This window comes from Macaca thibetana, chromosome 16 (genome assembly GCF_024542745.1).
Source record: "Macaca thibetana thibetana isolate TM-01 chromosome 16, ASM2454274v1, whole genome shotgun sequence".
Taxonomy (NCBI): Eukaryota; Metazoa; Chordata; class Mammalia; order Primates; family Cercopithecidae; genus Macaca; species Macaca thibetana.
The window spans coordinates 50966396-50981660 of NC_065593.1; the positions used below are offsets into that span (position 1 = coordinate 50966396).

The 15265-nt window shown below is 53.3% G+C and overlaps 3 protein-coding genes across 3 annotated transcripts in view; 2 read left to right on the forward strand and 1 right to left on the reverse strand.

The window, feature by feature from the left end:
- Positions 1–15265, forward strand: part of LOC126938621 (eukaryotic translation initiation factor 1) — a 1120764-nt gene that overhangs the window by 1005454 nt on the left and 100045 nt on the right. The gene's annotated exons all lie outside the window — the stretch shown is intronic.
- CNP (2',3'-cyclic nucleotide 3' phosphodiesterase) overlaps positions 1–15265 on the forward strand; it is a 736460-nt gene that overhangs the window by 333022 nt on the left and 388173 nt on the right. The window lies entirely within an intron of this gene.
- On the reverse strand, positions 5695–10247 carry KRT14 (keratin 14). Its single transcript, XM_050762728.1, has 8 exons — positions 9645–10247; positions 8312–8394; positions 7595–7751; positions 7140–7301; positions 6931–7056; positions 6615–6835; positions 6475–6521; positions 5695–5952 (listed from the first exon to the last, which is right to left on the reverse strand). The coding sequence occupies exons 1-8, from the start codon at positions 10164–10166 to the stop codon at positions 5855–5857; spliced, it is 1416 nt and encodes a 471-aa protein (XP_050618685.1). The 5' UTR covers positions 10167–10247; the 3' UTR covers positions 5695–5854.

Below are 15265 nucleotides of genomic sequence, written 5' to 3' on the forward strand. Positions count from 1 at the left end.
CCAGCCAATGTGCAAGGCTGCAGCCTAGACCCAGTGCCAGCATCCCAAATGCAGGCCCTCCCCTTGGGGAGTGGATGGAGTAGGAGAGAAGGGGCTGCAAGGACCCACATAGGCAAGCAGAGGGACAGAGAGGGAACAAAAGATTCCACCTGCAAGGTGTCCCCAGAGGCAAAAGTATCGTCCACTGGGGACATGCGGACCTGGAAGCAGCACAAGAACAGTTTTGCTCTGGTCGTGGGAGCCCTCTTGCTTGCCTGTAAGCAGCCTCCCACACCCCCAATTTACTCTCCATTGCTGTCTGTCATTGATCCCCAGGTGGGGCCAGGGAGGGACCTGAGTCAGCATGTGGCTGGCTGCTGGGAGAGGGAGCACCAGCTGAGTCACGGCTCCTCCCCTGGAGCATCCATGAGCCATCCAGGCAGGTGTACATTGCCCACTGGCGCAGGGCTGTGGGTACCTGCACCTGTCTGTCAACACTGATTCTTTCTCATACAACAGGCACTTGCCACCACCCTGCCCAGCCAGACCCTCTCAGACTACAGTGAGGGGATGGAGTGGGCCCACATAGGTGCCTCCACTTGAGTCTAGGCACCTCAGGCTTGTGTCTGCTAGGACACACCTAGCAGAGAGGCTGAGAGCACTGGCTTCGGAGCCAGGCAGGTCATAGTGTAAAGTCAGATTCTTCCACTTATTTGGGGAAAGTTGCTTCCCCTCTGTGAACCTGTTTCCTCACTGTAAATTCGGATTCATCCTTTACTGAGCACCTACTATGTGCCAGGCATTGGGTTGAGTGCTGGGGATAAAGTAATCTTGATGGACAGTTATGGGATAAAATAGACCTACAAAAATAAACATGCAATTCACAACTGAGGTGAGCATGGTTGGTGGGGGAATGCAGAGCACATAATAAAGGGTGTGGCATGGTCTGGGGCACCAGCAACCTTCTCCCTGAGAAAGAGACACTTGAGTGAAGGGGGAGGAAAAAGGGGAGGGGCATACAGCATGTGCAAATGTCCTGAGGTGGGAACAAGCAAAGTGACTGCCAGGGCAGGAGTCCTTTGTGGCTAAAGGGCAGTGGGTTAAGTCAAGCAAAGGATTTCAGTGGGAAAAAATAAACAGTTCTGACCTTGGCCAGGCATAGTGGCTCACACCTGTAATCCCAGCACTTTAGGAGGCCGAGGCAGTCGGATCACCTGAGGTCAGGAGTTCGAGTTCAGCCTGGCCAACATGGTGAAACCCTGTCTCCACTAAAAATACAAAAATTAGCTGGGTGTGGTGGCGGACATCTGTAATCCCAGCTACTTGGGAGGCTGAGGCAGGAGAATTGCTTGAATCTGGGAGGCTGAGGTTGCAGTGAGCCCAGATCACGCCACTGCACTCCAGCCTGGGCGACAGAGCGAGACTCGGTCTCATAAAAACAAATAAATAAATAAAAATTTAAAAAATAGTTCTGTCCTCATGAGGTTGTTGTGAGGTTTAAAAGAGCTCATATTGTAAAACTGCTGGTGTGGGGCCTGGCACATAGTGAGACATCGTCCTGACTGTCGGCGGCACTATGGCTGCTCCCGACTTCCCCATGGACCGTCTGGGCGACTTGGGTTCTCAGCTCCCTTGCTTATTATTAGCCCATCCCTCTGGCCTATTGAGCCCCCATTAAGATCAAAGACTTGTGCCTGTGGGGCCTGGGGAGGACACAGGTTGGTTGGAGGATCATAGTTCCTTTCATCAAGGAACCTCCAGTGTTGCAGGCAAGACCCTCGTTGCTTTGCCTGCACTGTCGAATTTAATCTTCACCAACTGTTTTAGGAGGTATGTGTTAATTTTTAAATCATTTTACAGGTAAGGAAATTATGCTCAGAGAGGGTACCTTGGCCACAGTCACAGAGCTAAACAAGGTGGGAATGGAGCCAGGGCCTGCTCTCCAGTGAGCAGGAGCTACAGTGGACACAGACTCAGAGCTCCTGCTCTCTGTCCCAAGCCCCACACACGTGCTGGGTCCCTCTCTACCTTCTTCCTCATGTCATCTCTTTTCTTATTCAGTCTGTCTGGTCTCTTTTCTTATTCAGTCTGTCTGAATTCACCCCTATCTCCTCTACACCTAAAACAGTAAGTTTCGATAAATATGTGTGAATGAGCAAATGAATGAATGAATGAATGAATGCTCCTCCCTGCCTAGTACGGGCCCAGGGCCCTCACTATCCTCTCTTTCTCTTACTCTGTCTCTCTCTCTCTCCCAACTCTATATCCATTTGTTTCTATTTCTGTGTGTCTCTTTTTGCCCTCTCTCTCATGCCAAGTCACCCTCAAAGTTCATCAGAGCATCTTAAAGGAAAAAGGCTTCCTTTTCCAGGCCTGGCCTTACAGGTGACAGTGGCACAGAGGGAAGCCCCGTCGGGAAAGCTCGCGCTCAGCAAACAGCAATGGAGGAGGAGCTGGTGACTGCCCTGCACCTGCCTGAGGCCAGTCCATTGCCCTGGAAGTCCTTGACATCCCCTTGTCCCCTTTGTGGCAGCCTCCAAGCTCAGTGAGGTCGGCCAGGGAACCTCCTGGGGTCCCACCAGGACATCGGGACCCCCCAGCCCCTGGGAATCAGGCCTCCTTGGGGCCGCCTCCTCTGACATCTTCCTGTAGGAATAGTCGCCTACATTACCCAAGCCAGGGTGTCTGTGGCCTTGGGGAAGTGCCATTTGCCTGATTAGGTAGGCACGTACGCCAGTTGCTGCCTATAGAGTTCCCTGGACACATTAGAGATCTTTTCACTATTAAAAAAAAAAAAAAAAAAAAGCTCCCAAAATCCTGAATTTCAAGGTCGGTTCCACCCCATAAAGCAAAAACGATGGAGTAAGCTAAGAAAAATGCACACTGATCCCATGCGTCTCTCAGTTTTATCTCATCCCTGAGAAAGAATGGAACAGGAATGCAGCCACCCAGGACGTGGCAAAGCCTGAGGATGGACAGGACTTTGCCACTTTCAGCCTGTAGGACCTGGAGCAAGCCAGTCTCCCTACGGTGAGGTTGGAGGAGTCTTCCAGGTGGCTCACCTAGCACTGCCCCATTCTGAGAGCTGGGAGGGTGGAAAGAGGGTTTACAGGGAGGCGGAGCCAGAGAGGTCACCTGACCAGCCCCAGGACTCAGAGACGCAATCCCACCTGCCTCCACTAGACTGTGCTATCAAGTCACCTTGCTGGTCTATTGTTTAGCTGAGCGGAGGCCAAGAGAAGGCAGTCGGCATTGTCGGAGCTGCTGGGCCAAGGGAAGGCAGTCAGCATTGTCGGAGCTGCTGGGCTTATATCCTGAGATGGCTGCTTGTGGCTGCCAGGCTCTGTGAACAAGAGCCCTGTTCATCAGCAGGATCCAAACACTAGCCCTACCCTCCCCAGTGAGGTATGGTGGGGAAATCCCGGGAGGAGGGGAGTCCATGTGAGACCCCTGGGGCCACTGCCCTGTCTGCCCTCTTCCTCTGGAGCCTGACAGTACAGGGTGCGGCCACCTCCCAGCCTCCCTGCTTGACTTCCTCCTCTCCTGGTTCTGAGCCTGCTTTCAGCCAGGTGATCCCAGCCGCCATTTTTACCCGCAAGCAAGCCCAGGTCTCCTGTGTATTCCCTGCAAACAGTAACGGCAACCACTCAGAGAGGAGGCTTGCCCCACCGCACCCCAGTCTCAGAGACCTCACGTTTCTATATTCCTCTAAAGCAGATCTTCTTTGGGCAGAGACTTTAATCTGGCACCGCCTCCAAGGTAGAGAGGTGTCTGGGGATTCTTATGAAGTTCAGGGCGTTCTGAGCTTCAGGCCCCACTGGTGACTCTTGCCATATTTTGCTCTCTGTCCAGGCCCATGTGACCTCTCAAATGTGGACCACAAGATTCTTTGCCACACTTGGGCAGGAGGTTCATTGCCCAACTGGGAACCTTAGGAACCAGAGTCCAACACCCCCAGGAGTATCACAAAGGCCCTCACCACACTAGGGTCCTGTACCCTCTAGGGCCCTCAAACCCACCTCTTCTCATTCTCTGAGGAAGCACCCTCAAACCTTCCTCCTTCCTGAGTTGTCCCCTGCACCCCTGAAACTCTAGTACTTCACCTCCAGGATGGCCCATCCTCACCCAGGGATCACCCAAGGTCAACCTTTTTGATGACAAAACTTAGGTTAAAAGATATCCCAGAGTTTCAGAAACACAAAGCAGTCCTCTTTTTCCTGGGGTGGAGGTAGGAACAAGAGAAACCAACATGTCTTCATTCCTTTTCCTAATAACTCACCCCATTACCATTTATAGGGTGCTGACTATGTGCCAAACACAATGCCAAATTCATTGCCTGCATGAGGTCATTCACTCTTGTATCAGCCTTATGCAGTAAAGGTGTTTATTCCCTACCTTGTGAAAGAGGAATGTGGGGTTCAGTACCCTGCCCAAACTCTTCAAGGCTATTCAGCGTAGGAGCCAGGACTCCATCCCAGCTAGTCTGATTCAAAAGCTCAGGCTTTTAGATCCCTTGCCCAAATTTAGTCTTTTTTCAGTCTCTCCCCTACCGTTGACTCCCCCTACAAGTTTTATTCACGCAGTCCAATGAATGAGCTGTTGAAACTGACACAGGACTAGTCAACTCTTTCCTAGCTTGGGGCAGTGAGCCCCACCCACCTCTGGAATCTTCACCACTTACTAGGATGAGGCTCCTTCCCTTCCCACTCCTTTTCTAGCCCCCCAAAGAGAAGGAAAGGCATTCCCCACCCAGGGGAGGCTCCTACAGTCCTGGCTCTTAAGGTATAGTCACTCATTGGATTCTTGTATCAACCTTAAGAAGCAGGGCTCAGCATCCTCACTATACAAGTAAAGACACTGAGACTCAGACTTCCCAAGCTCACATCTGTTACAGAACAGAGCCAGGGTTAAAAACCAGTCTATTCCCAAACCCTCTAAAAATGCTCTCATCATGGATGGATAATCACCATGCCCTAGAGATAGTTTACCCAGTATCACCAGCACAGCCATGCCTTGAGCCAGCACTATGCCAGGCCCTGTACATTCTTCCAGTGAATTATCCCAACAAACCCATGAGGTAGGTACTATCATTATGCCCCTTTTACAGAAATGGAAGCTGAGGCTGGGAGATGGTCATCAACTTGCCCTAGGTCAACCAAGTGTAAGAAGGATTAGATCCAGCACCGGAGGCAAGAGCAGGTGGGGTGGAGGGAGACAAGAATGTCAGGAGAGCTTGAGTTCCTACCTTCGGTTCATGGACCTCCAGTAAGGAGCTCTAGGAGACCCCTGAACCCTATGACATTGTATGCAAATGTATGTATGTTTATTTGAAGGTAGGGGACAGAGGAAAAATCTATAGCTTTCTATATTCTCCAAGGAATCCCTGATCACAAAAACATTAGGAATCCTTAACCTAACATAGTGCCTGACATAGAGGCACTCAATATCTAGTGAATGAATAAACACACATGACAATGAGTGAGTAAATGAATGAATATCCCTCCATATCCTAGGAGACACCACATAACCTGGTACACACATCTGTCTGTGTCTTCTGAGATGGTGAAAGATATCCTGGGACCTGAGCCCAATCCACCCCCAGGACCTTTCTCCCAGTTCCAGGGGCCATAGCCAGGTGCTATGACAAGCTCCAGAGATGCTTCTCCCACTTTCTCCCCACCCCCACTCCTAACAATGACCAGACAGAGGCGAGAATTATGCAACTCAGATAATGAAGCTGTATTGATTGCCAGGAGGGGGTGAGGGTGAAGCAGGGTCCAGGTGTGAAGTGCTTAGGGGTTAGGAGAGGGGAGCTTCCAGTGGGATCTGTGTCCCACACGGGGGCCCTCCTAGGCCTGAGCGGGGCTGGGCAGCCTCAGTTCTTGGTGCGAAGGACCTGCTCGTGGGTGGACACCACCTTGCCATCGTGCACATCCATGACCTTGGTGCGGATCTGGCGGCTGGAGGAGGTCACTGGGGAAGAGGCGGGAAGAGGACGTTACCAGAGGTGAACAGACAATGGACTCATCAGAAGTAAGGAGGCCAAGAAGGTGAGGAAACTCAAACTGTCTCCCCGTTGTCCTCTCCCCTGATTACTGCTTCACTCCCTGCTGTTGCCCAAGCACTGATACCATCAACACTTTTCTTTCAGACTAGGGCTCCCAAAGGTCAGAGACAGAGTCTTTGTCCTCAGATTAGAGCTTCCTAAGAGCTCACACCCGACTGGTTCCATCCATATGCAGGGCCCTGTTCATGGTGCTGACCACCACAGCAATGGGATCTGCCACAGACACCAGGAAGAAGAGTTGGGGGCTGCCTCTCCTAGCCCTAAGGAGAGTTTAGAAAATAGCTTCTTCCGCCCAAGGAGGTTCACAAGGGAAACTGGGTGACAGCACTAGAGCTCAGCCCTTCACAGAGCCCCTAGCCAATGCCTAGACCTGCTTGGGGTACAGAGGGCGGCCTGGAGCCCAGGCCTGCAGAGGAGGAAGGTCCTACCGTCTCTGGATGACTGCGAGCCAGAGGAGAACTGGGAGGAGGAGAGGCTGTGAAGACAGAGAAGGGCAAGATCATTAGATACATGGTGGGGCCATGAGAGTGCCATGGCGGGACAGACTAAGGGGAGGGCCAAGACTCACTGGGCATCCTCGCCCTCCAGCAGGCGGCGGTAGGTGGCGATCTCCTGCTCCAGCCGTGTCTTCACGTCCAGCAAGATCTTGTACTCCTGGTTCTGCTGCTCCATCTCGCAGCGTAGCTGGGCCAGCTGTTCCTCCACGCTGCCAATCATCTCCTGAATCTGGGCCAGCTGCATGCAGTAGCGGCCTTTGGTCTCCTCCAGGCTGTTCTCCAGGGATGCTTTCTGTGAGGGAGAGAAAGGGAATCAAGGATGAGTGAGTGTGGCCGTTCTCTCCCTGCCAGTCCTGGGCGCACCACCGTGCCTGGCACTATTCCTACCATGCTGAGCTGGGACTGCAGCTCAATCTCCAGGTTCTGCATGGTGCGCCGGAGCTCCGAGATCTCGCTCTTGCCACTCTGCACCAGCTCGCTGTTGGTGGCCACCTCGCGGTTCAGCTCCTCTGTCTGCAAAAAAGAGAACGCCGTTCACACCAGAAGGCCCCAGAAGGCAGGTGGTCTGGGTTCCTTCCACCTCAAATTACACCCACCTTGGTGAAGAACCATTCCTCGGCATCCTTGCGGTTCTTCTCTGCCATCTTCTCATACTGGTCACGCATCTCATTCAGAATGCGGCTCAGGTCCACGCCAGGTGCAGCGTCCATCTCCACGTTGACATCTCCACCCACCTGGCCTCTCAGGGCATTCATCTCCTGTACAGCCAGGGACAGTCCACAGTCAGAAGTTCCACCATGGCAGCGGATTGGGGTTCCTTAGTCAGGCCTGAATACTGCCCTCCCACCATCACAATTCTGTCTTGACTCTCCCTTGTCTCTCTCTCTCTCTTTTTTTTTTTTTTTTTTTTTTTGGACAGGGTCTAGCCTTGTTGCCCAGGCTCCTGGGTTCAAGCCCGTCTCAGCCTCCCAAGCAGCTGGGACTATGGGCATGCACCACTGTACCCAGCCTCCCTGTGCTTCTTTTAAGCTGGCTTTTCCATAGTTCTCACCTCCTCGTGGTTCTTTTTCAGGTAGGCCAGCTCCTCCTTCAGGCTCTCAATCTGCATCTCCAGGTCAGCTCTGGCCAGGGTCAGTTCATCCAGCACCCTGCGCAGGCCATTAATGTCGGCCTCCACACTCATGCGCAGGTTCAGCTCTGTCTCATACCTGGAATGACCCCAGAGAAAAGAAATGAGACACCCACCCTGACCACAGTGAGGGCTTTGTTCTCGTCTCCCTGCAGCTTCTCCCAGAGCAGGTGCCTTGTGGGTGGTTTAAGGAGCCGATCCTGAAAATGGCATGGTGGAACACAGTGCCCATTGATTGCTCAGGTATGAACATTCCTGGGGCCTGGGGATAAGGCAGTTCGTCTTGCTGCAGAATTCAGGAGGGGGTTGCACTTCTAACTTCAGCCAACAAATAATGTGTAAGTCCTCCAACTATGTTCTTTCCTATACTTCAAGGGCAGCTGGGGAAGTGGAAAGTGCCTCTCCCTAAAGCAGCGGTTCTGAAACCTGGCTGTGGACCAGAATCACCCAGGTAACCTGCTATAAATAGCTGAATCAGAACTCCAAGGGTGGGGCCCAAGAGTCTTATTCTTTTATAAGCACCCCAGGGAGTTTTCATGCAGCTATCCTGGCACTGGCTAGTTCTATTTGGGAAACACTGCTCCAAAAATGCCCTACTTTGGGGACACTAGGTGTTCTGGCCCACCATTGCAAACTCACTTGGTGCGGAAGTCATCCGCGGCCAGACGGGCATTGTCAATCTGCAGAAGGACGTTGGCATTGTCCACTGTGGCCGTGAGAATCTGCAGGTTGGAAAGGGCACAGGTAATTTGTCAAAAGAACTTCACAAGCTGGACTTCACTGTAACCTAAGTTAAGCTCTTGCTTCATGTTCTTGCCTGAATTCCCCTCTTCCCCCACAAAACTTGACCACAACAGCCTAAAAGAGAACCCCAGATGCCCCAAGCCTGTCCTAAGACTTTGCTAACTCCTGGTCACCGACGGGGTAGATGCAGCCCGGGGCTTAGAATCAAAAGCCCATGAGTTCTGGCCCCAGTTCTGCCACTGACTTGCTGCAAAATCTGATGGATCTTGAGGTTTCAAGTTCCCCACCTCCAGGTGAGGAGAATAATCTGAGGCTCCCTAGCCCTCCTTCCTGAGCTGGCCTCTCTTCTCTCTGCATCAGCCAGCCCTGCCAGTCCTCTGCAGATATGCACATTCCTTTTCAAGCTTACAGGCCATGGGACTTCAAGTGGAACTTTCTCAAGAGATAAAACCCAACTGACACAGGGGATTAGAAAAGAGGACTCAGGGGAAAAATAAGAAGATATATTGGCCCCTGAGTCTGGTTGGAGTTCCCTACCTCATCATTGAATTTCCCTAATCCATGCAAGGCATTAGAGCCCAGCAGACTCCCGCAGGGAGGGCTCCCGGGTGATGTGGGAGCAGGGGGCTGGAGTCAGAGGGCACAAGCCTGCCAGGCTCCCTCTGTGCAGGGCACATCAAGGGGCCACACTGATTGTCTCTGCAGGCTCTCCATGCCTGCCTGGCTGTGGGGAGGGACCAGCCTCTACCAAGGCTTATGGGCGGCGGCAGCCACAGCCCAGACTAGTGAACTAATGAGCGGTTTGGATGTCTTGCCTGGTCCCGTTAGAGCCTCGCTCCTCCCCGGTGCTGGAGAACAAGTAGCTGCCTCCTGTGCTGGAAGGTAGGGCACAAGGGTCCCAGCCTTGGCTCCGCCATTAATTTGCTATGTGACCTACAGCTGGTCACAGCACCTCTCGAAGCTTCAACTGCTTCCTCTATAAAATGTAAGGACAGGAATCACTGATCTCACATGGTCTGAGGATTTGAGATCAGAAGGGGATGAGGAGGCTGGGGAAGGGAGTGCATCTTCTCACTGATCAGCTCTTAGGACATCCAAGACCTCGAAAGAAGGGATCTGGGGTGGAGTCTGTCCTACAGACAAATCTTAAGGTGTCAGTGGCCTGGGGCATCTATTGTTCCCGGAAGGAGCTAGCTGGAATGGCACCTTCTGCTGCCCATTCACCCACCTTGTTCCTCAGGTCCTCAATGGTCTTGAAGTAGGGACTGTAGTCTTTGATCTCAGCGGGCCGCTGCCTCTGGTACCAGTCGCGGATCTTCACCTCCAGGTCGGCGTTGGCCTCCTCCAGAGCACGCACCTTGTCCAGGTAGGAGGCCAGGCGGTCGTTGAGGTTCTGCATGGTCACCTTCTCACTGCCCACCAGAAGCCCATCACCACCAGCAAAGCCACCACCAAAGCCACCACCCAAGCCACCACCCAAGCCACCACCATATCCTCCCCCGAAGCCACTACCAAAGCTGCTGCTGCTGCTGAAGCCACCGCCATAGCCGCCCCCCAGCCCGTAGGCTCCCCCAGAGGAGAAGCGGGAGGAGGAGACAGACAGGCCCCCGCCGTAGGTGCTGGGGGCGCGGCAGGACCCTCCGGCCAGGACGGAGGAGATGCGGCTGGAGCCGCCCCCGATGCCGCCCCCGATGCCGCAGGAGCCCTTCATGGAGCTGGAGGAGGTGAACTGGCGGCTGCAGGTGGTCATGGTGCCAAGGAGGGAGGTGAGCGAGCGAGCAGTTGGCTGAGTGGAGAGAAGGTGCTCGGGTAAATTGGAAAGGGATGCGAGTGCTTTATACCCATGGGTAGGGGGCGGGCCTGGCACTTTCCATTCCCCTTGGCTTTCATCACCCACAGGCTAGCGCCAACTCCCAGGCAGGTCCCTCCTCTCCTCCGCCTCATCATGTCTGTCATATTTTACTGGAAACTCATTGTTTGGGGTGTTTTGGGCTTTCTTGTCCCGCCAGGCGTGATTCACGGGGGGAGGTGTGGGCCTGCAGGCTACACTTTCCCATCGGGCCCTGGGAGTCCCAGCCTCAGGAACCCGAACACTGGGCTCAGCCAGGGTGACAGAGAGCAGGGCCTCTGCACCTTAAACCTGGTGACCTGCTAGCTCTCCATGAACTGGATGGGCCTGTAACGTCCACTTAGAGGAAGGCCGCCGCTGCAGGGGATGGATACCTGGCTGGAGAGCACCAGTATAGCAAGGTCACCTTGGGCACAGACAGGCCTCCCTCACTATGACCCTCTGTTAGCGACAAGGAGGTCTGGGGGTCCCTCCCAGGCCTGACCTGCCGTGTTGTGCTGAGAAGCCTGTCCCATCCCTGAAATACACCCAGCCAGTCAGGAGTATCATGATTCCCACCCCAACATCCCCATCAAAGGGAAATCCAGACAGCTCTCCCCAGCCCTGGGCACAGACGCTAATATCCTCCCTACGGTGAGGATCTCACATCCACCACACAGCAGCGGATGGGCCCACAGCATAGGGCAGGTGGCCTCATGGAGGCCAGGAAACAGCCTGGAGTCAGGTGGGTCCTGGCTCTGCCATTTACACCTCTGTGACCCAGGGCTTGGCACTTCTCTGAGCCTCAGTGTTCTCACCTGCGAAGTGGGAGTCATAGCATCTACTCTGCCTACTGCAGTCAGCTCTGAGAAGCCAATGCGACAGCGTGTGTGGAAGGGTTTTGTAAACCGAGTATGGCAAGAAGCCTGGTTGGTGTCATTGTATCCCAGGCTTAGCCCCAAAGTGGATGGAGCTGCATCCAGGAACAGGCCCGGGGGGGCCTTTTTTTCTTCCAGCCCCAGATATCTTCTCAGACCCCCAGAACATCCCTAGTGTGGGCAGAAGTCTGGCTCAGGTGCCCTCATTTGAGACCCTTGTGGAACTGGCCCAGGAGATGTTCTGGGGAGGAGTAGAGGCTGGAGTGGAGCCGGGCTGTGCCAAGGGCAAGGCTGAGGTGAACACGAGGGTCCCTGACTCCTGAAGCCCCAAGGGTCAGGGGACATTTCTAGGAGTCCACTTGGTCCTGCTTTGGAGGTATGTATATCAAAACTTCAGCAATCTCCCAGACAACCTCCCAAAGCAAACGCTTCTGGCCCCCACCCCACCCTCCCGTCAGCCCCTCGGCTGCACAGACCCCGGCAGGCATGTTGGGAGGAATGTGGTCGTGTCTGGGGCTGCCTGACGTGTCCTATCTCCTCAGACAGGCCCCGACAGCCCCTGCTGGAGGCTCCAATGCTCTTCCTGGGATCAACTGCTCCTAGAAGAGAAGCAGGACCCTCTCTCACCCACACCCCCACCTTGACTGTCACCAAAGCAGAAGCCAGGAGGGGAGCCCCCCACTACTGTGACCTCAGAGCTTGGAAGACAATACCGAGACAGACACCTGAGCTGTGGGCTCCCCAAATCTGCCAGCAAAGGACTCTCGAGGATGTGAGTAAGCCAGGGCCCCACCCCACTCCACCCGCCCCTGACAGACACTCCTAATCTCCCTGCAGAGAATGGTCCCCCCACCCTGGCCCAGCCCTACAATTTCCCCAGAGAGAGGCAACAGGGATTTTGGCTGAGGGACAGATGCTTTTGTTGGGAGGCATGTTGCTGTTGGCTGTGGGGCAAGGGGAGGCTGTGCTCACTGGAGAAAAATGCTGTGTCCAGAGGGATCTGGGAGCGGGAATGGGGTGCAGAGCCCAATACCAGCTTCCTCTGTGCCTCTGTGCCCCGCCACCCCCACCACCACCACCACCCTGTCTTCCTCTTCTGCAGGGATCAGGAACAGAAGCTCCGCAGCCCGGGACATAGGAACAGCTCTACTTTCCCTTTCATTCGATTCAATGGAACCCAAAAGAAGCTCCTTCCCCCCGTCCTCCGAGGGGAATCCAAAAGATAAAGATGGCAGGGAAACAATGACAGATCAACCATGCACATAATCTTAAAAGGCACTTCTACAGCCCCACCCGAACCCCACGCACCAACTCCAGAACCCTAGCATGGAATATAAGCCTGATCCCCCACACCCGGTCTTAGAACCGTGGCCCAACCTGGAGCCTGAGGCCAACCTCTCTTCCCCTGTAGACAAGGACTCAGTGACCAAGGAGCTGCAAATGGCCCAGTCAAGCAGGGAGCAGACTTAGAGGACACCACACTCCCGTCCCCTCCCTGATGCCGAAGAAGCGTGGTACTCAGATGTTTTAAGGGAGGGCATTTTCTGGGGCATCAGGGGTTAAACGGTTGCCATTCTTGACTGCTGAGGCCCAGAGCACCCCCCACCTCTGGACTTCTAAGCAGACTTTGTGTGAGCACCATTACCTGACCCTCCCTCCAGCCTGCCTCAAAAGGAGGGGGATAAAGGAGGAGCCCCGGGCAGGACCTCTTGTGGTTAGTGAGTCTCCCTGCACCACCCTGCATGGGGGAGCCCTGTGCCAATCCAAACAGGTGAAGCAGGCAGGGCCAGGCAGCCCCCACAGAGCCCACACTGTGTGCTGAGGACTCTGCTGGGCACCAGGAGATGCCATCCTAAGGAAGGAGGAGACCTCAGGACAGCCCCTGCCCTTGGAATGCACGGCCTAGTGGAAGAGACAGTCCCTGCCTGTAGGAAGGTCCCAGCATCAAAGAGAAGCAGGAATGCACATCAACATTACTTAACATACAAACAAACAGAAGAAAAGCACAGACAAGAGAGATTGGTTTCCCAGGGCTGCCATAACAAATTACCACAAATCTGATGGCTTAAAACAACTAGCTGGGCATGGTGGCTCACGCCTATAATCCCAGCACTTTGGGAGGCCAAGGCAGGTGGATCCCCTGAGGTCAGGAGTTCGAGACCAGCCTGGCCAACATGGTGAAACCCCGTCTCTACTAAAAATACAAAAACTAGCCAGGTGTGATGGTGGGCACCTGTAGTCCCAGCTACTCAAGAGATTGAGGCAGAAGAATCACTTGAATCGGGGAGGCAGAGGTTGCAGTGAGCCGAGATCGCACCACTGCACTCCAGCCTGGGCAACAGAGCAAAACTCCATCTCAAAAAAAAAAAGAAAAGAAAAGAAAAGAAAAAAGCAACAGAAATGTATTCTCTCTGGAATACATTTCTGGAATACATTCTGGAAACCATAAGCCCTGACTCAAGGTGTTGGCAGGGCCACACTCCCTCTGAAGACTCTGGGGAAGAGCCCTCCCTTGCCTCTTTCAGCTTCTGGTGCCTCCCTGAGTTCTCGGCTTGTGGCAGCATTGCCCTATCTCTGCCTTCATATTCATGCAGCCTTCATCTCTGTCCTTTTCAGTCTCTTGTTGGACACTCATTGGGTTTAGCAATCACTCTACTCCAGTAGGATCTCATCTCAAACCTTGCCTTACTTACATCTGCAAATCCCCTATTTCCAAATAAGGGCATATTCTGAGGTCCCCGGTGGACCTGATTTGGGGGAACCCTATTTGACCCACTATACCACAGAACAGACTGGGTGCTCGTCACCTCGCAAAGCAATAGTAAAAACTGGTGGGGAGATGGCTGAGATGAGATGTGGGGACGGCCCAATCTGGAAGGCTTCTGGGAACAGCCTTTAGCGTGACACATCAAGTTGCCAGGGATTGGATGGCAGGGAGCCACGGAATTCTCGGGTGTTGGGTCCGTACTTGACATTATCCACTTTTTTTTTTTTTTTTTTTTTTTTTTGACACAGGGTCTCCCTCTGTTGCCCAGAGTGGAGTGCAGTGCTAGAATCACAGCTCACTGCAGCCTCAATCTCCTGGACCCAAGGGATCCTCCCACCTCAGCTTCCCAAGTAGCCAGGACTGCCATCATGCCCAACTAGCTTTCACTTTTTTGTAGAGACGAGGTCTCACCATATTGCCCAGGCTGGTCTCAAACTCTTGGGCTCAAAGGATTCTCCCACCTCAGCCTCCCAAACTGCTGGCATTACAGGCATAAGCCACCATACCCAGCTTCTTTTTTTTTTTTAATTTTTATTTTGAAATAATGTTAGACTTGGCAGGATACAGTGGCTCACACCTGTAATCCCAGCACTTTGGGAGGCCGAAATGGGCGGATCACTTGAGGCCAGGAGTTTGAGACCAGCCTGACAACATGGCAAAGCCCCATCTCTACTAAAAAATACAAAAAGTTAGCTGAGTGTCATGGCGAGCGCCTGTAATCCCAGCTACTTGGGAAGCTGAGGCAGGAGAATTGATTGAACCCAGGAGGTGGAGGTTGCAGTGAGCCGAGATCGCACCACTGCACTCTAGCCTAGGCAACAGAGCAAGACTCTGTCTCCAAAAAAAAAAAATTAATAAATAATGAAATAATGTTAGCCTTTAAGAAAAAGTTACAAAATAGTAGAGTTCCTGTGTATCCTGGGTATCCTTCACCCAGCTTCCCCTAATGTGAACATACTACATAAGAATCATACGATTTCTGAAACCAATATATTAACATTGACACAATACTGGTTTTCTTTTTTCCGAGATGGAGTTTTGCTCTTGTTGCCCAGGCTGGAGTACAATGGTGCAGTCTCAGCTCACTGCAACCTCCGCCTCCCAGGTTCAAGGGATTCTCCTGCCTCAGCCTCCCGAGTAGCTAGGACTACAGGCACTCACCATGAAGCCTGGCTAATTTTTTGTATTTTTAGTAGAGACAGGGTTTCGCCATGTTGGCCTGGCTGACCCCGAACTCCTGACCTCAGGTGATCCACCCGCGTCAGCCTCCCAAAGTGCTGGGATTACAGGCCTGAGCCACCACGTTCAGCCAACACGATACTGTTAATGAGCTACAGGCTTTATTGGAACTTCCACCAGTTTTTCCACAAATGTTC